The following is a 26,578-nucleotide window of genomic DNA, read 5'->3' on the forward strand; positions in this document are numbered from 1 at the left end:
TCAAATGTTATCTTTCCTAAACAGCTGCATTTAGATGCATTGTTGAAAGAAGAGGAGCAAGGAATAAAAATAAATTAGAGTAGGTTACTAACATGGTGCATTAACCTTCAACTCCACAGTGACAGCAAAGTATAGGAAAATAAAACATGAATTTAGCATGCAAGGGTAAACTGAAGTTAACTGTATTATTTTTGCCAATCTTTGTCCTAAGAACGTCACAGGTTTTGATTTCCATGAGAACCTTCGGGTTTCTTTTCATTATGATGAAGAGATTGAAACCTATACAGGTGACTTAAATGGGGCTAAGTATTTTATTAAAAAGCATACAGTGTGCAACCCAGGTGAATTTATCCATAGGAATTAGTAGGTGGTACAAGCTTCTTTCTATTGCTGGTCAGGGGAAACAGTAGAACATCCAGTTTATTCATTACACTTCAAATGAGGCTCTGCATTGATGCTGACCTCTATATCAGAAACGGATGAAAGTTGAATGGTCAGTGAACCTCTAAGGGAGAAGGAGGAGGACTCAGAGTTTTCCTTCATTGCCTTAGTTCGTTGTGTAGAGTGGGGGCCTCGTGAGCTTTTCCCAGTCCACTTTGGAGTCTATATTGGTTTTGCCTTGCTCAGCTAATGTTTAGGCAGTCATGTTGGTGAGACTTCATGGATGTAGCTTCTGACATCACTAGGAGGGAAACTCTCACAGCAAACTCCACAATCCTTAGTTCTTACAATCTTTCTGCCCTCTCTCCCACACTGCTCCCTGAGCTTTAGGTGTGGGAATTGTTTTGTAGATGTATCCATTGTTACTGGGTTACACAACTCTGTGTTTCATCTTTGACAAAATGTTTCTCTAAACCTAAAGCATTTCTTCTGAACTAGATGTTATTTAGGGCAAAGGAGTATAAATTCTGGAAAATATGGTAAAATTTAATATTTTTGTCATTTCTAGTCTGACTTTTATGCTTAAGAATTATAAAGATATGATTCACTAGGCTTGTGAATGACATAAATATTTCTGATTTTATTTTAGGAGTTTGGTCTCTTGATAGTTTGAGGTCTCTGTGACTATGATTATGGGAACAAGACCAATCATAAAAATATTTGTACTCCTCTGCAATCATCAAGTCATGTGTCTAAGTTTGACTGAGTAGATATTAAAAATAATGTACTCCTGGCCAATATTCAGTACCTTCCTCTGTCTCCAACCCCACGCTCTCTTTCCATGCACCAGATGACTAAATTAAAGACTGGAATGTCAGAGTTTTCTTGTGTTCTCTTCTCCAAGAGATCTTCAGCCCCAGACTGTGACAGGAGTACACATCTAAACTACAGGAGAAACTGCCTAAGTTAGTAAAGTGAGTCATGCTTATGCGTATCTTTATTGTTGGTGTCTCCATCAGTTTAGTGGTATCAAGATTTACCTTTACCATGCTTCCCATACATGGGGCTCATGGAGTTAAATGTTTTACAGTTCACAGGATCTGAGCTTCTGTTTACTTATACTTCCTTCCTTTACAGAATCTCTAGTCTTTTAACAGAATCATTGATCTGCCATGTGGACAGTTGTCCTTGTTAACAGAGTTGCTTCTTCTGTTACATGGCAGGCATTTGTTACTGTATCCTGTTGGTCCTTTCTGTCATATGCTTGATCAAATGGCTTCTCTTTTCTTGACCTCATCACCTCTCTTGTTTCTCCTACCTCTGTCTGGTCAAGGTCTTCTTAGTTTGAGCTTGTGATTAGATTAATAATTGGTATGGTCTTTAGCTGAAGTTTCACACCATAATTTGAGGAACATCGTAAATGACTATTTTGTATGCACCATGCCGATGATTTTTTTTATTTGAAAAATGTCTGTAAAGTTCTATGTTGTGCTATATCAGTTTCACTCTAGTACAGGAAGCATGAGGAATCATTCTCCAATTTAATATGCCACAGCCCTCTGGTCCTCACATGAAGAGGGGTCTGAGTGGTCACCAGTGAAGGATGAGAAGTTCAATGGTGATCACAATAAAACAAATGACTAAACTCATGATAGCTTACTTTTATTAGAGGGTTCTATTAACTGACATATCTGACAAAACTGGAGAAAAAGAATGAGGTGTTTGGCCACTAGAGGGAAGGCAATTACTATGGAACCCACAGACCTAGGTGTGTGGGTCCTCAAGAAAGAGAAGTGATGAGAAGGCTCTTGACTGGAGGTGGTTATTTCCACTTCAGAGGAAGAGGACATTATGTAGTCTGCCTAACTCCTCTCTTCTCCACAGGTCTTCTGAGAAAATGTCACTACCTCTCCACTTACAATACTTAAGCAAAGTCAGTAAAATAGCACCTTGGATTTTGCAAATGCCAGAGGCTTTCAAATGATTTTACGTTTTAGGCAGTCTTTATTTCAGAAAAAATAGAAGGGGAAAAGTTACTTTTAATTTAGTGTATTAGAAAGAGATATTTTCTATGAGATAAACCTGGGTTTCTTTTTTTTGTTACCCCTCCCTCCCCTTCTTTCATCCAGTCTCTCTTTCTTCCCTTTATCTCCTCCTACAATTGTCCTTACTTTCTCATCTCTCAAAAATATATACTATAAGAATTAATGTCAGATAGCTGAGGCCGACTTCCTGTCAGGTAGCCAAGGCTAGTTTCTTCGAGGTAGAGGGATGTGGCTGGGAAGACAGAGATGCTATATGAGTCTATATTATATATCATCTTATAATATAAACTGAATTTCCAGTTCTATATAAACTATCCAATATTTGAATATCTCCTTAAATATTCTGAGTTGTAATTTCTCACTTTGGAAAAGGAAAAACAGCTTTATCATTAGTGAGGATTAAGTAAGATGATACACCTAAAGCTTTCATCAGGCACATGAACTGACACAGAGTAAGTAGTATTTTTATAATGTTGACATTAAAAAACTGAAATTTCTTTATCTGCATTAAATTGCTCTATACTATATCACAAGGTTTAAGTTTCAATACTAGGAGTCATATACTATTATCCTCAATTTGGGCTGGAGAAGTCCAGACTCCTGAAAATGATTAAGTTGTTAAACGCCATATTTCTTTTGAAGGCCTGAACTCAAACTATGTTTTGATTTTTTCATATTCTACACTCCTATTATGACAATATTCTACTAGGTTTGGGGGGATTATTATTCTTGGATTTTTGTGGATGCTGAAACAAAGAGAGGACAACTCCTTGCCTCCCATGAAGGACCTCATGACCAGTGATGCCAAGCCAGTGAAAGAGATGTGCCTTCAGTTGTGTCCTTACTGCTGAAACCTCCAGGCTCCAACAGATCATTCCAAATCATGATCTCACAGACAGTCCTGGTTAAACTCATCAGGTCACAAAACTGAACAGGAAGACATCAACGTGTGAAGGGGGTGGTACTGATGAGAGCAGGAGTGAGACAAGACAGAATGGGTGGTGAGAGTAATTAATTGGAATGTATTACATACTTGAATGGATGTGTAAAAGAACAGAGTAAGTTAGCAAGAGAATTGCAGTATAGTTGAGGAACCACAGAGGGCAGCAAAGTTGTGTTCACCTTAGTTCTAACAACTCCCACTTCTACGCAGTGTTGAACATACGCTTGTTATATTACACTGTAAGATTTGCTTTCAGGTTTATAAAAGAATAATTTACAAATGATAGAAGAGGATAGATAGATAGACAGCTAGCTAGCTAGACGGTAGATAAATAATGATTGTAGAGTCTTCAAAATTATCTCCCTTCTTTTAAAAAATTAATATATTTTTTCGAGAATTTCATATATGAGTAGTATATTTACATCATTTCACCTTTCCCACCTCCAACTAACTCCTTGCATGCCCCATTCCTCTTCAAATTTATAGCTTCATATTCTTTAATTAGTAGTTTTATATATATATATTTATATATGTATACATATATTTACATATGAATCTACAAATACAGTCTGCTGAGTTCATTTAGTGTTGATCATATAAAATGCTCCTGTTTGGTCTGTATTCTATATTATGATGTTAAAATTAGTCAAAAAACATGAAAACCATTTCTGACACTTCAGTTTCACATGTTGCTGAATTAAAACGTTTCATGAGAGTGCTGATAGAACATAGACTTAAACATCTCCTCTTTTCCCTACACCTGTCTTTATAACACAAAAAACCTTGGGAGTAAACAAGAGCTTTAAACTTGGTCAACAAGGAAGGAAGAAAAGTGTTCAGCCTTCAAAGACAGAAATCAAAACTTCTCTAACCCTGAAGGTCATCTCTTTTGGTAGTTTTGTGATCAGACACAGGCTATGTTTGGTACTTTTTATATAAGGTCATGTCATGCTGGTCTAGTTTCCTATTTGGCAATGCATTGAGAACACTTGTTCTTTCCAGGACTTTTACCTTGTCACACATAAATAGCATCTGTGGTATTTTATTAGCTACTTGTTCCCATTCCCAACAGTTGGAATGACCAAGTGTTTTTCATTGATAGGAAAAGAGAGTACCTCTTTATTTTTGTGGGGGTTATAAAAATTAAATTTTAATCTGCTTCCAATATCTTTACCTGTCAGTTTTGGTACATATAAATGATGTGTGGTCCACTCTCTAAGTCACCCAGGTAGTACCAGGAATTAGTCACTAAAATTACTCACTTCTCAAAGAAGAGCTACTGGCAATTAATGGTTGCTAAGAGAGAGAGAATCGAATGAGTTCCCTGATTGGTTAGCCAATCTAAAATGGGCAACTAGACACATATCAACAAGACTAAATGATTTCAGTGACATGTATTTATAAACTTATATATACATATATCATATACACAATTACACAACATATATAAAATTATAATTAATTTGAGGAGTGGGAGGTTTTCAAGAGTTGGGGAGAGGAGAGAAAGAGAGGGAAAATGATGTAAAAACAACACTAACATTTGAAATGCTCAAAAATAAATAAGGAAAAAAATTAAACGAAAACAGAATGAAATATTTCAAAGTATTTACTGGATTTTTATACCATGAGGCATCCAAAGAACTTATATACATTGTCTCATTGTTTACAACCATTGGATTAATTTTGTAATATTTCTATTCTTTAAAATTTATATTTTTCTAGTTTTATTTTATACATATGAGTATTTGGCCTGCATGTGTGCATACACACCATGTGTGTGCCTAGTACCTATGGAGGACAGAAGAGGGCATTGGATACCCTAAAACTAGACTTACGGACACTTGTGAACCATCATATTGGTACTTTGAACCAAACTCAGGTCCTCTGCTAGAGCAACAGATGCTCTTAACCATTGGGTCATCCATCTCTCCAGTTCTATTAGATATTTTATAGAAAGTATAGATTCAAAGCTGATATTGTTATTGTCTTAATTTGTATTGTATTTTTATTTTACTCACTAGAGTGTAATTTCTCAGAGTCATAACAATTAAATGTTGTGAATTGACACAAATGCAATTAAGTCTGTTGTCAAGTTTAGGGGGAAAATGAAACATTGCACACTTTTCCTACTGAGCAGTTGAGGCAGGAAGGACAGAATAAGAATGAAGAAAAAAAATTAACTGTTTCCTTGACCATTATTTAAAGACAAGCATAGAGAAGAGAGGTATTTTCCATGGCTGGTGTTTGAAGAATATGAGGTTTTTGTCAGAACTGCATTCAGTTCCCTGTTCCTTAAGAGGAGGGATACGGGGTGGGGGGCGGGGAGAACAAGGGAATCTGTGGCTGATATGTAGAACTGAATTGTATTGCAAAATAAAAATAAAAAAATTAAAAAAAAGAGGAGGGATACAGGGTGTATATAGACACCTAGTATTGTTTGTTTCTTATAGGTGAGGGTAGCCATGCCATGGGTTTACAGATCATCAAGTCTTTTTCCTCCATTACATCCACCAGCCATGTCAGAATGAGATGGATTTCCCCACCCTTTTGCTAGTCTGAGACCCTCCCACCCACACCAATGGGAGTGAGATCCTGCCAGGCCTCTGATAACACTATCTATAGGACCAGGAGGCGAGGTTCCAGAGCCTTGGCCTTCCAACTACTGACAAACATTTGCTTATGTGTATATTTAAGTTGTGTATTTATTTTCAAAGAAATAACTAGATCCCCATACAGCCTAGACAGTGCCATGGAAACTACCTTGAAAATTTTTGTTTTGTTTTTTGTGTGTGTGTGTTTAATTGCATCTGATCCTTCTTTCATAAGGAACAGTTTTAGAGGCAGGAACTTCATGTAAATGCACAGGCCAGCAGGGCAAGAGCTTTGAGTCCTAGCTCAGAATTTCCATGTTAAAATTTTATGATATTAATAATATTAGTCTTTTCTGATCTTTAGTTTTTTTCTTCTGATATAATGGGCAGTAGTAAATTATTATTATTTTTTTTGTTTTGTTTTCTGAGGCAGGGTTTCCCTGTGTAGCTTTGCACCTTTCCTGGAACTCACTTGGTAATTCAGGCTGGCCTCGAACTCACAGAGATCTGCCTGCCTCTGCCTCCCGAGTGCTGGGATTAAAGGCGTGCGCCACCACCGCCCGGCAGTAAATTATTCTTAATGGAACTTTTTCCAATATATATTACATCAATTAAATGTATGAACTCCTTCATTTCCTATATGAACAAAGTAATTTGGGACCCTCTATTGGCAGCCTGTCCAAAGGTTTTTCTAACTTAGTGAAACTCTCTTGTTTAACTAGGCCTACTGAACACTAGATGTGTGGGTGCTTTGTATGGTCAAGGAAAGAAGATACCCTCTCCTTTCTATCCTCATATACCTCAAGGAAAGAACTCCCTGCCACACAAGTAGTCATTTCCAATAGGAATTCAATTTTAGGAATTCAAACTCTCTGTTTCACAGAAGTTTTATCCAGAACATTGTAGGTAAGACTGTCATCAGAGCATCTTCAGCACCTCTCGTTAGCTGTGTGGGTCAGTGCCTTCGTCTATTACATGAATGTCTTTCCAGTTGGTTTATTTCTCACTTTACTATTGAATTCTAAGAGTATCTTTTACAATGTTTTGTTCGTTCTTTGAAAGTTTCATCCAATGTGTTTTGGTCATAGTCACCCTCCTAACTCTTCTCAGAGCCACAGCTCCACTCACAGTCACTCACCTTTATGTCGTTAAAAAAAAAAACCCAAGAACAAACAAATAGCAACATCAAACTCAAGACCAACTTGTTCTTGAATGTGGGGTCTTCTAATGGAGCATGGTTGACTTATCAGGATTTACACTCTTAGCGAAAACTCACCATTCATTTCCCAGCAGCTAATAATTGCTGATAGCTCCATGCCTACTTGTGGGATTATGTGCCCAACTACACTCTTTCATGTATGGAGATCAGAGTAAAGGTTTTGAAGTCAATTCTCTCTTTCCACATTGTCTAAGAAGGATCTCCTATGTTCCTGCTGATCTGTGTACTCCAGGCTATTTTGATCCATAAATTTTGAGGGCAATTCTCTTATCTCTGCATCTCACCATAGAAGTGCTGAGGTTATAGACAAGCACCACAACATCCAGCTTTTCACATGAGATCTAGATATTTAATTGAGGTCATCAGTCTGTGTGATAAATGCTTTTATCTACTGAACCACCTAACTGGCCCTGACAGAACATGTTTTTGATTCTACACTGTATTTTTCCAAAGTTAATATAAAATTATATCATAGTGCTGAAGCATTTTAGTTCTCAGCACCCATGCTGGGTAGTTCACAACAACCTGTGACTCCAGATCCAGGGGATCTCACACCATTTACTCAAAGCCAGAAAGACTAGCTTAAGTGGAGAAGGTGTACTGGTTATAGATGATCATGTTCAGTGAACTAATTATCTTCATGAATCGAAAAACTATGGCTTTCTGGTTTATTGTTATGTCTAGCACTTGTTAAAATGCATCTCTGTATTTAATGTATACGTGTTCCAGGATCAAAGGGTTATATTCCAATTGAGTGGGTGACCTAGGATTAAAGTATTTCTGTATATATATATTACACACACACACACACACACACACACACACACACACACACACACACACACGCACACACACACACACACACACATACAAATTGTCTGGCAAAACCAAAAGTTCAGTTGAAAATTCATAAGCTTTCCTTCACCTCTATGACAGTAAGGTTTTACTCATGTGTAAAAAGTTCCAGAAGGACTGGTCTTGATGAAGTCCCATATTCATATAGCTAGTAAAAGCCCCATGCCACAACATTTAATCCTAAACTTGATCATATATCTAACAAGAGATATAGGACAAGGCACAGAAGAAGACTCTTCCCTTACTTTTTGATGAGATATGTCAGATTATTAAATGCATACATTGAATTTAATGGGTAAACAGGGCAAAAATAGTTCTGAATTAAGTGGAAGCTTTAATTCTTTCTCCATAGTCAGGACTCTAGCAAGTAAAAATTTGGGGCTTTTTGAAACCTCACCTAAACTCAGAGACCTCACAAAATATGACGAGTAAAGAGTCCAGAGCCTTTACTAAACATGGTTCCTTTCTGTAAACTAGTTTCCTTCTTGCCCCAGACTTCCGGTGCCCCCCTTTCCTCAGCTTCTCTTGTTACCCTCCACACTTGTCCTCCACACAAAAGCTACTTCCCCATGATCTCAGAGCCTTTGTAGTTGGAATGACCATGACAAACATCCTTCTAGCACCTGGGAGCCAGTCCTGACTTGTTTTTAGTTTCCGAGAAACAGTGAGTTTAGGTACCCCCATTAACCCCTTCTTTTGGCCTTGACTTTCCCCCATCTGAGATGGTTCATGTGAGAAACACTTCATTAAGAAAGACTACAGCTGTTTTACTCTAAACCTCACTTTAATATCTGGAAACAGAAAGAAGAAGGGCAATAAGAATGATCATTTAAGCAAAAATTTTTAAAAAAAGGATGGAAGATGAATGAGGTTTGTGGGGAGTTAGATTAAGAGATGATAAGATTAAATATCACTCATTGAAACCTTTTGTGTTGTATATAGTCCAACAATCTAGTCCTTGTTAAGTATTCAACTCACTCTATGAATAGATACCAATAATATTTCTTATTTTTGTAAGACAAGATTGAGCTCAGAAGAGTCAGGACATTTTCCTAAGGTCAAATGTCAGAGACAATAAGAGACTCAGATCAGATTAAAGATGCTACTGAGAGATCCTTGTTGCCCTGATGAGGATTCAGTGGATTAGATGAAGCAGAGGAACATAGCTACAGATGGAGGAGAAAACAATGGGAGGTCTATGACTCAAACTTGGGAGCACAGGTCTCCAGGGCACTGGCTACTGAGAACTTTGACTCAGCAAACCTAAGGGCCTCCTAGGGAATTTGAGAGCTGCTCTGGAAGATGTGTCTATCAGAGGTCCCAGATTGGGCAGTGTTGAAGCTAGCTGCCAGCTATCAAGAAGGGTCACATACCTGTTGGCTCAGATAGATGGCCAGTTCTGGTTTTCAGCTTTGGGTGGAGTCTGTGACTCTCAGGAAAGATAGACCTGAACATGAGAGCAGCAGGAGAAAGGGTGAGGAGAAAAAGCATATGACATTTTTATGTCCTACCACACTAGACTCTTAATATCTCAACTATGTGAAAAAAAAATCTCCTGATTCCTGATTTCATGTTCATCATTTATAAAAGTCAGGGTCACAGTTGTACATATTGGGCAGTTATTTGATGATCAAGGGAAATTCACTTTCTGTGGATCAGTGACTAACAGTTCATCTCAGAACTTTGGTATTCCTCATAACCAGTAGGCCCAAAGCAACAGATAAGTTAGAGAATAGTAAGACCACTCTAAGAATTGTAATGCAGCCTCAAAGTTTTATGATTAATTGGTAATGGCTGGAATATTATTTAAAAAAAAAACATACTCTGTCATATTAGGACCATCTAACCAGGTACTTTGCCTAACTCCACAGACCAAGTCGAAGACCACTGACAGCCATTTTTCAATCCAAGAACACCACTCTAATAAATGAAGATACCATTAAGAAAAGACATATAAAATTCTTAAGCATGAAAGAGTCTTAGGAACCTGAGCAGGAGTTGAGAAGAACATGGTATGATGAAGAATTGGAAACCTGATTAGAGATACTTGAAGATAAAATGTATTCTGACTAAAGGAAAATTAAAAGGATAGTACTCAATTGAAATCTTTTTATACGTCAGTTGCCATTGTAATTCTATGATACTTAAATTCTCTGACGCATGTGTAATTAAATCTAGTAATGAGTAGCACCTTTTGAGTACTGAGTTGCTAGAATCCAATTTAAATCATTTTTATTAATTAACTTACGCTAATACTAGCATTCAGAAATGGATTGTTGTCTTCTTCACTGATGAGGAAGGAACAAAAAAAATAGTGTGAGTAAATTTCTGGAGAACAGAACTAGTGTTATAATTCCAGCGTACTGATCTGTTGTGCTATGTACAGTATATTACCTATTACTAAGTGTGTGGTATTGAGAACCAAAGAGATGATGTCATTGACCCAAGCTTACAGAAGTCCCCAAAGTGACACTAGAAGACCATTTCTTCTCCTGCTGAAGAATTCTTCTGTAACAACAAAACACAAAGGATTTTGTTTACTGTGAGCTCAGTGAAGTAGAAACATGGACTCCTTCTCCCCAATCACCTCTTCTGACATTTACTTCATGAAGACTTGGGGTCAGGAGGCCATAAACATACACTACCATTTTGTACTATATATTTTTGTGAAGTAGCATTCTCAGCATGATGATTGTAAAATTAAAATAATCAACAGAAAAACTTTGAGGATGTTGTATATCTTATAGTATCAAATGTTAGGGAAAGATGTAATTCTTAATGTAAAAAGAAGCAAGTGAATGCATCTCTTTAGCATGCAAAACTGCCTTCATGTTTGAGAAGCAGTAAAATTACATTTATGATAAAGATCAAGCCAGTCATCCATCTAGTACAGAGTGAGAAGAAGCTCACATCCAGGAACTATTGACAGTCAGTGGCTTCTGAGGGAGAAAGAATTCACTCTCTTCAAGGATATGTCTCCCGAGTAGTTCAACCACCCTTCATTGATGGGCTCACACCTATGGACAGTATGAATTAGACTCAGGGAGTTATTTAAAATATTAAATTAAATAAATAACAGGACATTAACTTTAGAAGGAGTGAGGACATAGTGAGTAGATCTTGGAGGGGATAGAGGGCTGAACATGATCAAAATACACTGGAGGAAATTCTCAAAAATAAATGAAAATATTATCTTAAAAATTAAATGTATAAAAATCAGAGTTTTTAGCTGGGGACAATCCTGTGAGTTCCTGGGATTTTCCCTAGCTGCACATTTCTCCTCATCCCCTTAATGGTACACTCCGTCAAAATATCTCTTTCATTGTTCTCCCTTCCCGTCTCTCCCACAACTCAGCCATCTCAAGTCCTCATGTTCTCACCTCCCATCTCCTCCATCTCCTCCCTTCTACTCTCTCCTCCCAGTTTACCCAGGAGATCTTAACATTTTCCCCTTCCTGAAGTGATCCATGTGTGTCCCTCTTAGGGTCCTCCTCTTTACCTTGCTTCTCTGGGTTGTGGATTATAGCTTGATTATCTTTTGCTTTGTGTCTATATTCACTTAGAGTAAGTATGTTTGTCTTTCTGGATCTGGGTTATCTTCACTCAGGACGACTTTTTCTAGTTCCATCCATTTGCCTACACATTCCATGAAGACATTGTTTTTTACTGCTGTGTAATACTTCACTGTGTAAATGTATCACATTTTCTTTATCCATTCTTTGGTTGAAGGGCATCTAGGTTGTTTCCAGGTTCTGGCTATTATGAATAATGCTGTTATGAACATAGCAGAGCAAATGTCCTTGTGGTGTGGTTTAGCATCTTTTGTGTATATGCCCAGGAGTGGTATTGTTGGGTCTTGAGGTAGGGTGATTCTCAGTTTTTCTGAGATACCACCATACTGATTTCCAGAGTGGCTGTACAAGATTGCATTCCCACCAGCAGTGGAGGAGTGTTCCCCTTTCTCCCTATCCTCTCCAACTTAAGCTGTTATCAGTGTTTTTGATCTTAGCCATTCTGACAGGTGTAAGATGGTATCTCAGAGTCCTTTTGATTTGCATTTCCCTGATGGCTAAGGATGTTGAACACTTCCTTAAATATCTTTCAGCCATTTGAGATTCTTCTGTAGCCTTCCCCTGCACTCAGATTGGTGTCTATCCTAATAGTCATCATAGAACCTACATCCAGTGACTGGTGGAAGCAGAGGCAGAGACCCACAGCCAAGCACTTGGCCAATATCCTGGAGTTCAGCTGAAGGGAGGGAGGAAGAATTAAAGGAGAAGGGGGGTTAGGATCATGATGAAAAAAAAAAACCCACAGAAAAAGCTGACCCAAGCCATTGGGAGCTCATGGACTCTGGCCTGACAGCTGGGGAGCCTGCATGGGACCGTACTAGGCTGTCTGAATGTGGGTGATAGTTGTGTGGCTTGATGTGTTTGCAGGTCTCCTGGAAATGGGACCAGGATTTATCCTGGGTACACGAACTGGCTTTTTATATGCCTTACTCAACCTTGATGCAGGGGGGAAGGCTAGATCTGGCCCTAACTTGGTGTGCTAGCTTGTGTTGACTACTCAAGGGAGGCCTTACCCGCTATGAGGAGGGGACTGGCGGGGGAGGTGGAGAGGAATAGGAGAAGGGGAGTGAGGGGGAACAGGGGTTGGTATGTAAAAGGAGGGAAAATTTTTTAAAAATTTTTATTTATTTTACATAACAACCACAGATACCCCCCCTCTTCCCTCCTCCTACTCCCCTTTCCTTGCCTCCCCTGCCTCCTGACCCATCCCTCATCCCCCCCTTCATGTAAGTTCTTCCATGGGGGGACAGCTAAGCCTGGTACATTCAGTTGAGGCAGGACCAAGCCCCTTCCTGTTGTATCAAGGGTGAGCAAGGTGTCCGACCATAGGTAACAGGATCAAGAAAGCCAGTTCATGTACCAGGGATAGATTCTAATCACATTGCCAGGGGCCCCTCAAACAGACCCAGCTATACAACTGTCTCTTGTACGCAGAGGGTCTAGTCTGGTCCCATGCAGGTCCCACAGCTGTTGGTCTAAGGTTCGTGAGTTCCTTTGAGCTTGGTTCAATTGTCTCTGTAGATTTCTCCATCATGATCTTGATTCCCCTTGCTCATATAATCCCTCCTCCCTCTCTTTGACTGGACCCCTGGAGCTTGGCCTGGTGCTTGGCTGTGGATCTCTGCATCCACTTCCATCATTTACTGGATGAAGGCTCTATGATGACAGTTAAGGTATTCACTAATCTGATTACCAGGGTAGGCCAGTTCAGGCACCCTCACCACTATTGCTAGTAGTCTAATCTGGGGTTGTCCTTGTGGATTCCTGGGAATTTCCCTAGCACCAGGTTTCCCCCTTACTGCATAAGGTCTTCACCTATCAAGATATCTCTTTCATTGCTCTCCCACTCCGTCCCTCCCCCAGCTTGACCATCCTGTTCCCTCATGTTCTCAATCCCCTCCCATCCACTGCTTGCCCCCATCCCCAGTCAGAGTTCAAGATACACTTGTTTACCATACTTCTTTAGCCATGGCAGTATCTCAGGAAAGTTTGAGAAAAAAATTTAAATACATATTGAAAATGTCTATAATAAAATGCTCAGTTTATGTTCTTTCCATTGTGTTACATGTTTTATCCATCCCTTAGTTTTTAAAAGGTATCTTCACCGAGAAAGACATGTATTGCCAACATTATCATCTCTATAAATTATGAACAATATTATAATCATGTATTATTATTAATCATTAGCTTTGACCAGGACTTCTGGCAGACAAATGACATGTTAGTCTCACTTATTCCTCAAACATTGATATTAATATCAGCACACTACAGGTATTCCACAAACACTTGCTGAATGACTATTAGGCTTTCTACAAACTCACAACCCTCTATGCCCTTCAGCCCCCATCTCTGATTTAAATAAACTCCAGTTTTCCATTCCTTCATATTCTGTCTCTAGGTCTCAATTGCGGCATTACCATAGTCTGAGCACAGAGAAGGTTAGCTGGGCCCCAGCTGACTCAGTTCTCACCCCCACCCACCCACTCTTTGGGTGTGTTTGGCCTTCTGAGCTAGCATCTGGCCTGAGCACAGCAGTGCTGAGTCATGCTGAGTAATGCTGAGGCTTAGGGTGTGTGGCCAGATGTTTTCAGCCTTGAGTGATGAGTGCTATCTGGGTCTCCAGCAGGAAGTCCACCGGGATGATGGCAAGAAAAGGAGAAATTTGCTACCTGATGAAAACATTGTATTCACCAGTACCATGAAGAAAAAGGGACCCTGCAACACTGTGTGACATATCTTAGAATATTTTATTTTCTGGTTAAAAATAATTCTCATTGTTCTCTTTAGATGTCATAGCATAATCGATTCTTTTGAATCTGGTGCTTATTCTTCAGTCTCATACCTAGAAGCAACAGAATCACACATTTTTAGTGCACACACATACACGAGTTTTGTTCATAAGATAGTCAATAGTTAATCAAATGCTATTAGAATAGTTGAGGGTCATTGGACCTGTACTAGGTAGTTCCTGGACAAGTTCTCATGTACCCTGTATTCTAGGACAGAAGCTTAGTTTAGGTTAGAATCAGTATTACAGATACTTCTTGAGTGGAATTCTACCATTCTCACACCATTTTGAACACAAGGAGGTACTCCTCAGGGGTGTAGGGATGCAATGCACATTTGAAGGAAGAAAAGGGAGCACGTAGTTCTTCTTTGTTAATGTACAGGCCACAGCTTCTGTACCAAAGGCTGCTACTGCACAGATGTATTTTCCCTGATTATTCTGACATCAGAGAGTTTTCTCTCCTCAAAGAAAATGTAAACTTCTTCTAGCTAAAAAGCCATGGCTTCTAAGTCACTGGTCACCATCTGAGATGGATATTGCCTGATATTGTTTTGACTGAAGATCTGCTATGCACACAAGTTCCAAAGATGGCTTCTAATGTCTTTAATTACCCATTCAATAGAACTGCCAAGGCAGTTCTAAGGTCATGACTGTGATGACCACAGGCATGGCTGGAGGTCAGCACAGAGTTACTGCTTTCAGCCTCAGAATCTTTGTACTGATACATACTCCCACTTAGAAATTGATGTGCATTAGTGTGAGCAGGACTGTGTACAAACATGGCAGGCATCCTGTAGCTGTACCATTGAGACCATCATTGTGCCAACAGCTCAGGTGTGGCTTTTATTCATTTCCTCGGGTAAAGGAGAACCACGGCCTGGAGAAATCATGTGAAGTCCAAGGCATCTCTAGGAAAGCCAACAGGAAACCTTTCTTTTCTATAGTTTCCTCCTGGGCTAGTTCCTTATTTATTAGCTTTTGAATTATATATATGAATTTAATAAAATTACAGTTAAAAGTCCCTGGCACCGGGGTCATTTTAGTTCCTTCATAACACTTTGAGTCCCTCTTTTGATCATTTGGGGTTTTTTTGTTTGTTTTATTTTCTAAAAAAAAATTACATCTCAGTGCAATTTTGAGAATGCAATTTATTTCGTGGCTCTGTGGGCTTTCTAAGCTATATAGCTATGATATCCTTGAAAATTTTGATAATAGCCACATATTTGTAGCTATAGGAATATACTTGTGAATGTATAACACAAAACATATTTATCAGGCTTCCCCAAGCCAGATCCTCAAACACTACCCCATATCTCATTCCTCTTATCTAATCATGAAGGGACAATGATGGGACATAGAAGGCAGGAGACTGAACACTGCCACTCACCATCTCAGGGAAGCCCCAACCTTGACTCAGCTCTGTGCATCTCTAGTCCTTATCGGTCCCCACAGTCTCTGACCCCACCCAGCTGTCACCATTCCAGGTCCCAGAAGAAGAGAAACAGCAGCTCTTTTTACTTCTACTAAAATAAAATAAAATAAAAGAAAGACCCAAGTCCCTAGACAGATGAACAAGAATAAAAAGAAAGAAGGACAAAGAGAAAAAAGGAGGAGATGGAGGGAAGGAAATAAGTCTAGTGAGAAACCACAACACAGGCCTGAGGCTGGGTTGTAGGGAAATATTCTCTCAGCACCTTGGTCTAGGACTCTGAAAAAGGCAAACTTCTTCCCTTCAGATACCCCAGACTTAATAAACTGGAGGCTGAGATGACTTACATTCAGAATAACTCTTCTGAGCTATGAATTTTGGGACAAGAACAGTCATCAAATATTGCCAACTTCAGGGACAACAAGCACAGGGTTGTGTCTCACAATACCCACTGCTAAGGGATGGGGTTTTGGCCTTTGTCGGGGTGGTTGTCACTTAATCTCTGCTTCCTTGGCCAATCCTCACACCTTTATGTTTTTCCAGACAGATGTGCGTTTGCAATTCAGGAATTACCCTAAGCTATAACTTCCATATAGGGCACTACAAATGCTGAAGAGGCATGCCTAGGCAAGATACAGTATTTTTCCTTTTTCTTAGATTTCAAAAATTATCAAATCAAAAGACATCTTTCACCTTACCAGCTAGAAGTACAAATGGACCCTAAGCACACTGTGGAGCCATTTCTAACCGATCTAGACACAGAATTCTAACCTCTGCATATAAAAATAGCTTTTGAATTGGTGAATATCCTAACTGTCAACATAGAGCCTTCATCCAGTAACTGATGCAAGCAGATGCAGAGATCCAGCACCAGGCTAAGCTCCAGGAGTCCAATCAAAGAGAGAGAAGAGGGATTCTATGAGCAAGGGACAACAAGATCATGATGAGAAAACCTACAGAGACAAACCAAATCATGCTAGTGGGAACTCATGAACTTTAGACCAACAGCTATGGAGCCTCCATGGGACTGGACTAGGCCCTCTGCATAAGCAAGACAGTTGTGTAGCTTGATCTCCTTAAGGGGTCCCCTGGCAGTAGGATCAGGATCCATCCCGGGTGCAGTCCACTACCTATGGTGGGACACCTTGCACAGACTTGATGCAGGGGAACGAGCTTGGACCTGCTTCAAATGAATGTACCAGGCTCTTCTGATTCCCCATGGGAGCCTTACCTTGTTGGAGGAGGGAATGGGGTTTGGGTTGTAGGGGGAAGACTGGGGGTGGGAGGAGGTAAGAGAGTGGGATCTGTGGTTGGCATGTAAAATGAATAAAACTTCTTTTATTTTTTGTTTTTCAAGACAGGGTTTCTCTGTGTAGCTTTGCACCTTTCCTAGATCTCGCTCTGTAGACCAGGCTGGCCTTGAACTCACAAAGATCCACTTGCCTCTGCCTCCCGAGTGCTGGGATTAAAGGTGTGCGCCACCACCTCCCGGCTGCGAATAAAACATTTTAAAATAAAAACATAAATAAATAAAAAAGAAAATGCTCCAAAAGGGGGTGGGGGAGAAAGAATAGCGTTTGAGCCAACTTTATTTAGAAATTATTCAAGTATTTAGTGTATGTCTAAGAGGGGCTACATTTGAATAAAGTTCACCAGTTATTAATTGTCTTAATTAACTGGTTAAAAACAATGAATCTGGCCATTCCCTAAGGTAGTGGTAACTGAAGGGGGAAATTGAAAACAAAAAGTACCCCTCTAGTAAGAGTGTCTGTCTTTTTGACTATGTCAGAGTGTTTTGACAGGCTGATCTTGGTTTATTTAATACATACGGTGAGATTATTCAACACAAAAAAGACAAAAGTTCTCCAGAGTTTTAATCCTGAAAACAGACAACTTTACAACTTTATTTACTCAAGGACTCAAGTTAAAAAACAAATAAGCAATTAAACAACAACAATAAAAGCATGCTAAAGAAACCAAGAAAACAAAGTGACAGTTTGGAAGAAAATGGGAGCGTTCATGACTTTTCTAGGTTACCAGGTTCAAGTATAAACTTCCAGTTCCATAGCTGAAGGAAACAGAGACAAACTGGCTGGCTGTGGTTTTCTATTTTCTCTTCCTAGTGAAAACCTCTCTGCATAATTAAAAGCCATACACATCTCTGCCTGGTTCACTCAGTGTAACCCCAGAGGTCAGTCAAGCAGGTGTCTATGCTCTGAACTGAAAATGGAGGGGAGTCACTCTAAGAATGAGACCCAGCTCTGCCTACAATTCATCTGTGAAACATGAGGCTGGTGCTTTAAGGGTATCTGACACGGTCCATGGCTTGTTCCTTATTTTCTGTGGTGACACTAAGGAAAGTTTAGAGGCTTTCTGCAGGGATGCCACCTTGATGCTGTTAGTCTGTAAGTCACTCCTGGCTAATGCAACACTTAATAGAATTATTCTACCTCATTTATTGCTGTTATAGGGATATGAATGTAGACATGCAATGGAAGTAAATTAAATGACTGCTTCTTTCAGTAAGAATTGCAAACTACTTTTTCCTGTTCAGAAACTTCACCAATAATTTTTCTACTCTAAAACTATTTATGGCGAAGAACAACTACAGAGAATGTTTTTCTTGGATACCACTGAAAACATGCACCGAAGGGGCTATTTTACTACAAACAATACATTTTTTTTCAATTTCCCATACTAGTAGTATATAAAATAAGCACAATATTTGATTTTTTCTCTTAAAAAATTGTGGGCAGCCCTTAGGAGTGAATCCAATCTCTGGGTTTTGTACATGCTAGGCAAACACTATATTGTTTGAACCTCTCAGACTTGGGTTTTTGAGACAAGGATCTTGCTGTGTAACTCAGTCTGGCATAGAGCTGTTTTTTTTCTTTTTTGTCTGTTTAGTCTTATTCTTGAATAATGAAACATCTTTCTCAACCTAGAATTTCATTTTCATAGGTTGTCTATTCTAGGCAGGGAAATCTCAAATTGGGACCACAGAACATAGTTGTTACAAATATCCTTACCATTAATCTTTATGAAGTAGATATTATGGTCACTATGGATCTACTACTGAATCTAATGTGTTCATGAGAAAGTGCATGCAATATTACACCAAAGGTAGCTATTTCAATGTGTATATGGTAACTACATTGATATTCTTGGCAAACTTATGTATATAATTTTATGCACACCATTTTTGTAGTTACCAGTCTGTCAGATCAGTCTATGTCATGAAAAGATAAGTTTACATCCATTGGTTAGAAACTGTACCCAAAAGATAATGTAGGGTAAAACCCGAGAGTTGAGTATGGATTCAATGATTTGTAATAATGCCAATTTGGGAAGACTTTAAATTAGGTAACAGTTTCTGCAATCATAGGAGAAAGGAAAAAAAGAGGTATTCTCACATCTCAGAAATGGTATCTTATATATACATAAGGAATCATCATAAAGGCCAAGACAAGTCATCAAAGGTTATAGAGAAAAGCCCCTGGATAAACCTGGAACATGAAGACTTAAGACACAGAAGCCACATTGCTGAATGAAAAATAGAACTAGCCGGGTGGTGGTGGCACATGCCTTTAGTTCCAGCACTTGGGAGGCAGAGCCAGGTAGATCTCTGTAAGTTCAAGGCCATCCTGGTCTACAGAGCAAGATCCAGGACAGGCACCAAAACAACATGGAGAAACCGTCTTGAAAAAAACCAGAAAAAAGAAAAGAAAAGAAAAATAGAATTAAACTAAACAAAATGAAATTTGCTGCAAGAGAAACTCTTAGGGCTATTAGGAGCATAGGGAGCAATAGAAGAGCTAAAGAATAGAATGCATGCAGAATGGCCAGAGGCAGAGACTTGGAAGGAAGGCAATGGAATGCTAGAGTATGGCAATGAAGGAGAATTTTTCTGTAGATAGGAAAGCTAAATTGTGCACAATCTGCATCCTTCCTCCCTCAGTCATCAATTCTCTTACCTTACAGTTATGTCACCTTTGTGACTTTGTTCCCTCATTTAAATAAAAGGTAGGTAATGATTATATTACCAGATGCAGATTAAATAGAATGGTGTAGAGACTATGCTTCATGAACATGGATGTAATTAAACACATCCAACATATAACAGCTAACAAGCAAACCCAAGACATGAGTAGAAATCAAGGGCACTAACGATCAGAACCTTTGACTATAACAAAGACTGAATATTCCCAAATGTTTCTCAAGGCCAATGATGTGTCAATTAACTCATTCCTCAGTTGGGTCACAAGGCCTACTTTAAAGTAATTTTAGTTCCATTTTACAGATGAGAAATGTCTATATGAAAACAAGCAAGAAAAGAGCCCAGAGAAGAATTCCCAAGGGAGCCAAGGTCCACAGAGTGTTGGTCAGAGGACTCTAGAAGCACAAAAGGTGACTTTGCATCCATCTTCTCTATGGTGTTACTCCCTGCTGTATTTTGGAATTGAGTCTTTGTTCCCATTGTCAATCCTTTGCTACTGTATTCATCTGATAGATGCAACCATATAGGATTCTTATCCACTTGGGACAACACGTATCTAGAAGATGTAGTTTTAATCCACATCTCCCAAGAGAAGAACTAGATGTAAATCTGTGTCCACAGCACAAACTCCTTTTTTTCTTGAGTTTGTTCTTATCATTGGAACCATTCTTTGCCTAATGTTAAAGTTACTTTAGACTTAAAGTTTTTCCTATAGTGGGTTAAGCTCCTCTCTCTGTGCCTTTGTTGGAAAATGTGATGAGAGAGATGAGTGTTATCTTGAAAGTTTACTTGTGAAGAGAGGAGAATGAAAAGACAATAAGTTAAAAAAAAGTTTTTTGTTGAAGGAGGAGCCAAAAAAGAAAGAATGGTCCCATATCTAAAATGTATTATCATAAACTCAGTGTACAGTTACTGCTGACCCTCCCATGACCTGGCTCCACCCATGAGGACCACAGGTCAGACTGACCAATAGCTTCAAAGAATCGTGCAGAACAAAGGGCTAGAACATAGTCCGTGAAGAATAAAAGGCCATCACTTTTAGCAGCAGCATGTATCTGTTTCTGGCACTCCTGTGATCAGCAGCAAGCTCCTAGACCTGACATCATGGTGAACTTCACTGCTGAGGAAAAGGGTCTCGTCAATGGCCTGTGGAGTAAGGTGAATGTGGAAGATATTGGTGGTGAAGCCTTGGGAAGGTAAGAATTGGTTGTTGATTCATCTGGGAGGAGGGTGAATAGTACTTCGGACAATTAGCCAGGAAAGTCAAGAATTCTGAAGATCCCTGATTTTTCCACTTTCTCCTCCTATTTCACAGGCTTCTTGTTGTGTACCCATGGACCCAGAGATTCTTTGACAGCTTCGGGAACTTGTCCTCTGCCTCTGCCATAATGGGCAACCCAAGGGTCAAAGCCCATGGCAAGAAGGTACTGACTTCTCTTGGAGAAGCCATTAAGAACCTAGACAACCTCAAGTCTGCCTTGGCTAAGCTCAGTGAGCTGCACTGTGACAAGCTACATGTGGATCCTGAGAACTTCAAGGTGAGTTCAGGGCAAGCTCACAAACTTATTTTGCATTTGTTTTGGGGACAAAAATGGAAGCTGGGCATATGAGTGATGGTGATACCAACATAGATCTCAAAATTCATTGGTCTAGGCAGGAAAACAGTGAATCGCTGTAAGAAGCCTAAATTAGTTTACAGGCGTTTAGAAAATTTTGTCATGATAGAATTTTGTTGTACTTATCATGGAGAGTTATGAAAAAGAACTGCAGATCTGTACAAGAAGAAATGGGAACTGGAGAGGAAAAACAGCTTAACTTCTGTAGGTCCTAATGATTGATGTTGAAGAAAAGATTTGGGATACATTTTAAAGATGAAATTTTTCTATCAACATTATTAAAATGTGTTAAATTCCCAAGCAAATACCATGACAAGTGGAGACTTGTTCCTACATTGGTGGTAGTTTTAAAACTCCCCCAAGAGCACTTGTAGGACAGAAATTCTGTATTTACAGATATTATACAATTAGTGAATGGGAAAAGTAACAAGAAAGGCAAATAAATATAATGGGAAGAGGAGAAAGTGTGAGAATTCAGACAGAGCAGTGGTGAGTGGGAAGATAGAGATACAATAGAAAATTGAACCTATGCTCATCAGAGATGACTAAATTGGGAGTTTGATGCTGAATGTGTTAGTATATAGGCTCAAAACATTTCTTTGCTTTTCATGCATATTCTTTTCTGAACCAGTATTTAACACACCAATCTGTTTATTTTGTCTTTTCTCAAACAGCTCTTGGGCAACGTGTTGGTGATTGTTTTGGCTGGTCACTTCGGCAAGGAATTCACGCCTGAGGTGCAGGCTGCCTGGCAGAAGGTGGTGGCTGGGGTGGCCAACGCTCTGTCCCATAAGTACCACTGAGCCCTCTACCTGTCCAGCAATCCTGTGTGTCCCCTACTACATCTTTCTGCACATGAGAAATGGACTGATCCTTGAGAACACAGATTGTTTAATAAAGATCATTCATCCCAGTAATCAAAAAGTCATTTTTGTCTTGTCTATTTTTTCCTTCAGTGCTAAAGAAAAATGTTTGATGGGTTTGTGGGAGAGGGGAAGTACAGGAAGACACCCGAGTTTCTCTGAAAACTGGAAGGACTCAAGAGAGGAAAGTAGATGCCATTGAAGGCTTCTACTGGCCCAGGGAGAGGCTATAGCTGGGAAAGAATTCTCAAAGAGGAGAAGGAATTGTGTGTGGAACATATAGAAACTTACTGTAGAGGGTGAAGAAAAGGATAAGTATCTCATGGCAGGTTGTGACATATCCCATTTCGATTAAGAAAAAGCTTTAGAGATCCAAGCTCTAAGATAGGATTATTATTTAAATTATTTAATGTACATTTTCTTCCTAAAAGGATTTAATGGATAACCAATTAGTATGCTTTTCCCTGAGGAAGACTATTTCCCTAGCTCTCAGCATACTTTAGTTGCCTGTAATTCTTTGTATGTGGTTGAAATCTCATGGACTTTCTCCCATTCATGTTAGTGTGTCCCACAAGAAACTCCTTGATCCTCTGACTCTTACAATCTTTTTTCCTCTTCTGCAGTGTTCCCTGAGCCTTAAGTGTGGGAGTGTTTTGTAAATGTATTCACTGGAACTGGGTTCCACATCTCTGCATTTTGATTGGTGGTAGATTTCTGTAGTGCTCTCCATCTATTGCAAAGAGAAGCTCGCTGAACGAGGGGTGAAGATTACACTTACATATACATGTATGCAATAACAATTAAAGACAAAAGAAGACATAAATTTGACAGAGAGAAAGGAAGGTATATAGAAGAGTTTGGATAGAGAAAAGAGAAGTGAGATATGTTGTAACTACATCACAATTTCCAAAATGTTTTTTAAAAAGATTTATTATTTTAAGTTTATGAGTCTGTGTGTATGTACTCAGAATTTGTGCTTGTGTATGTGTGAAAGGAGGTGCTCCTGGGAGCCAGAACTATTATTTTCCACTAGAATTGGGATGCACAAGGTAATTTGGCTATGTTGGCAGATCTGTATATATTACTATGCTCTCACAAATGTCTTTTGTTAAAGATAACATAGTTGATTCTCTCTCAGACTGTATGTTCTCTACTGACACACCAATACAAATTCCTTCCACCACTATATAGGAAGAGCAAAAAACTATGAAAGCTGTATAAGGAAGTCACTCCTAGGGATGAAGGTCCTAATGTATGATTCTGTCCTAGCAGAGGCAGTGCATGTGGACTATTACTGGATGAAAATATCCCAATACTTCAGAGTTATTTTGTGAACACACAAAAAGTGAAGACAGAGCCTGGTTGAACAACCTGAAAGGTCAATCACTCAGCATTCTCAGTCCTCAACCTGCCATGAGCACAGAGAAGGCTGAACCCACAACCTGCATCACCAGGCAGCTACACTCTTCCAGTGGGAATGCCAGCAGCATGGTGACTACACAGTCCATTCACAGGGTGGAAAAGGCTATCATCTACACACAGCAGATTGCTCTACTTCAAAGTGAAATGGAGGCAAATGTAGAGACATGCTCTACTACACCACAGTAATCTATTCCTACTCAGAAACAGAACTGCTTTCCCAAGGCTGTGGGGAACTAGGGAGACCATGGGCTAAACTTATAGAAAATGCATCCGGTGGTTTGCACACCACTTCTTTACCATACATAGCTTCTGAATAAGGGGCATATTTCTGCCACTCAGGTCCTGGTTCCCAGGCCTAAAGAGAGCCTCGTACTCTCTGAGGCTTTCCCACGTTTGCTCATGCTTCAGCTTTAATCTGATGGCCCCTATAAGGCTAGAGACAGAAAGGAAAGAGTGTGAAAGACACCCTTGCAAATCTTCTGTTGGGAGGAGAAGGGACTGAAGAAAAGGAAAGAAGGAAAGAAAGAGAGAAAATACTATGGAAACTTCACCAGGAGGGTCTCCTCCCATGAGGGAAGGGGCCTACTTGACACTATCTTAGTGGGAATGCTATCTACACCTTACTCCACTGGACCCCACCCCTGTCTTGCCCAGCCTCTCTTGACCAATAGCCTCAGAGTCCTGGGGAGGGGGGAAGGGGTGCAAAGTCCAGGGTGAAGAATAAAAGGACAGGCCTTCAGCCACTTGAACACACTTGCTTCTACACACCTGAGATCATCTCCAAGCCTCTAGACCTGACACCATGGTTCACTTCACAGCTGAGGAGAAGGCAGCTATCACAAGCATATGGGATAAAGTGGACGTGGAAAAAATTGGAGGGGAAACCCTGGGAAGGTAGGATCTGAGACCAGGGCAGGGGAGAAATGGAGGGGAAATTGTTCATGGTAGAAATATATAGGTTTCCTTTAGGGGTTTGTGACACATTCTGACTTTTAACTGCTTATGCCCTGTGTCTTAGGCTCTTGATTGTCTACCCATGGACTCAGAGATTCTTTGACAAATTTGGAAACCTCTCTTCTGCCCCGGCCATCATGGGTAACCCCAGAATCAGAGCCCATGGCAAGAAAGTGCTGACATCCCTAGGCTTGGCGGTTAAGAACATGGACAACCTCAAGGAGGTTTTTGCTCATCTGAGTGAGCTGCACTGTGACAAGCTTCATGTGGATCCTGAGAACTTCAAGGTCAGTTTGGAACATGCTCATCTGCTCAGTTTAAGTATGACATGGGCAGAGGAATTAATGCTAAGAGCGTGATTCCTAGTGCTTATGTTCCTAGTGCTTATGCTTGCTTCCAGGAATCTGTTCCTCATATTGAGTTGCCTTGTCCAGTCTTAATACAAGGGCAGGAGCTTAGTCCTACCTCAACTCGATATGCCATGCTTTGTTAATACCCACGGGAGGCCTGCCCCTTTCTGAATAGAAACAGAGGGGTAGACAATGGGGGAGGAAGAGGGAGGTGGAGCAAGGGAATGGGAGGAGAGGAAGGATGAGAAACTGTGGTCCAGATGAAAAAGAAATGAAGAAATTTAATTAATCATAAAAAAGAGTATGATTGGTTATGCTGGCCCAGATCTCAAAATATGTAGGACCAAATCTAGTATTAATGAATTGCTAGAAACGTTTCCTATAAATCTGCACATATTCAGCAAAGTGTTTTAGACAGACATGTGGTGTAACTCAGTTGGTGGAATGCTTTTCCAGGGTACAGAAAGTCTGAGACTCAATGATTACCAAAGGACAAAAAGGAGCAGACTTCTGGAGTTGGTTACAAAACCTCCCTACTTTATTTCCTTAAAAGGAATTAGCACCTATGTGGAAGCAAAAATAGCATTTGAAATTGAAATTTAGTTTTAGAGAAGGAGAAATACATTATTTATGTGTATTCTAAATGATTGACACTTCACGAAAGATATGAGAGAAAAGTAGACAGATTTTTCTTATTGCTTTGATGAACTTTCTAAAAAGTATTACAGTCCTAATGAGCAAAAGCATAAGAAGTATCCACCTTCTTCATTAGTGAAGACTTAAACTCTAGTAAACATGCTGTTGCACCAAAATCCTGCATTTATTGAATCCAGGCCATTGGTGAACAAGAAAAGGAGTAAGCAACATAAAAAAGGTGGACTACAAAAACAGAAGGGAGCAAGGAGGGCATGTGAACAGTGAAACTGAACCAACCTCCTCGTTAGAGTGAATAGATAATTGGGGATTGGAGTCCTCAGGGAATATAACGTAAAAATATTATTTTTTCATGCAAATTCTTTTCTGTATCTTCTTTTCTCACTTTTGTGTATCTTTTTTGTGTTTCTTCTCACAGCTCCTGGGTAACATGCTGGTGATTGTTCTTTCTTCTCACTTTGGCAAGGAATTCACGGCAGAGGTGCAGGCTGCCTGGCAGAAGTTGGTGGCTGGTGTGGCCAATGCTCTGTCCCACAAGTACCACTGAGCCCCCTTTCTTGATGAGCAGCACTGCTATGCGCCTCTCAGGCTCATCCTACACAAGACCACCTTGTTGGGATTTGAAACTTGAGCTTCTGCTTAATAAAGTCCATTCTCTTCAGTAACCCAAGAGTCATGCTTTGTTGTGTATGTTTCTCACTATTGTGTTAAAGAAAGAAGGTTGATGGGTGCATGGTAGTCAGGAGGCACCACAGGACACCAGAGTGAAAACTGTATCGGGACCCAGAAGAGGAAAGTAGATGTTATGGGATTTTTCTAGGGTGTCAAGGAGGATGAAGAGTTGAGAAGAATTCTCATGTAGGAAAGCAAAGGGTTAATTCCCTGGAGAAGGAATCATA

General features: G+C 39.7%; 2 protein-coding genes across 2 annotated transcripts; both read left to right on the forward strand.

Moving 5' to 3' along the window:
• Positions 1–20,924: 20,924 nt before the first annotated feature.
• Positions 20,925–22,239, forward strand: Hbe1 (hemoglobin subunit epsilon 1). The gene is made up of 3 exons (XM_052763510.1): positions 20,925–21,016; positions 21,136–21,358; positions 22,111–22,239. The coding sequence occupies exons 1-3, from the start codon at positions 20,925–20,927 to the stop codon at positions 22,237–22,239; spliced, it is 444 nt and encodes a 147-aa protein (XP_052619470.1).
• Positions 22,240–24,523: 2,284 nt separating this feature from the next.
• LOC128093869 (hemoglobin subunit beta-H0) lies at positions 24,524–26,226 on the forward strand. The gene is made up of 3 exons (XM_052711724.1): positions 24,524–24,615; positions 24,740–24,962; positions 26,098–26,226. Exons 1-3 carry the CDS (start codon positions 24,524–24,526, stop codon positions 26,224–26,226), a joined length of 444 nt encoding a protein of 147 aa, XP_052567684.1.
• The last annotated feature ends 352 nt before the right edge of the window (positions 26,227–26,578 follow it).

Source organism: Peromyscus californicus, unplaced genomic scaffold (assembly GCF_007827085.1).
Source record: "Peromyscus californicus insignis strain IS unplaced genomic scaffold, ASM782708v3 Scaffold_4__1_contigs__length_199733344, whole genome shotgun sequence".
NCBI lineage: Eukaryota > Metazoa > Chordata > Mammalia > Rodentia > Cricetidae > Peromyscus > Peromyscus californicus.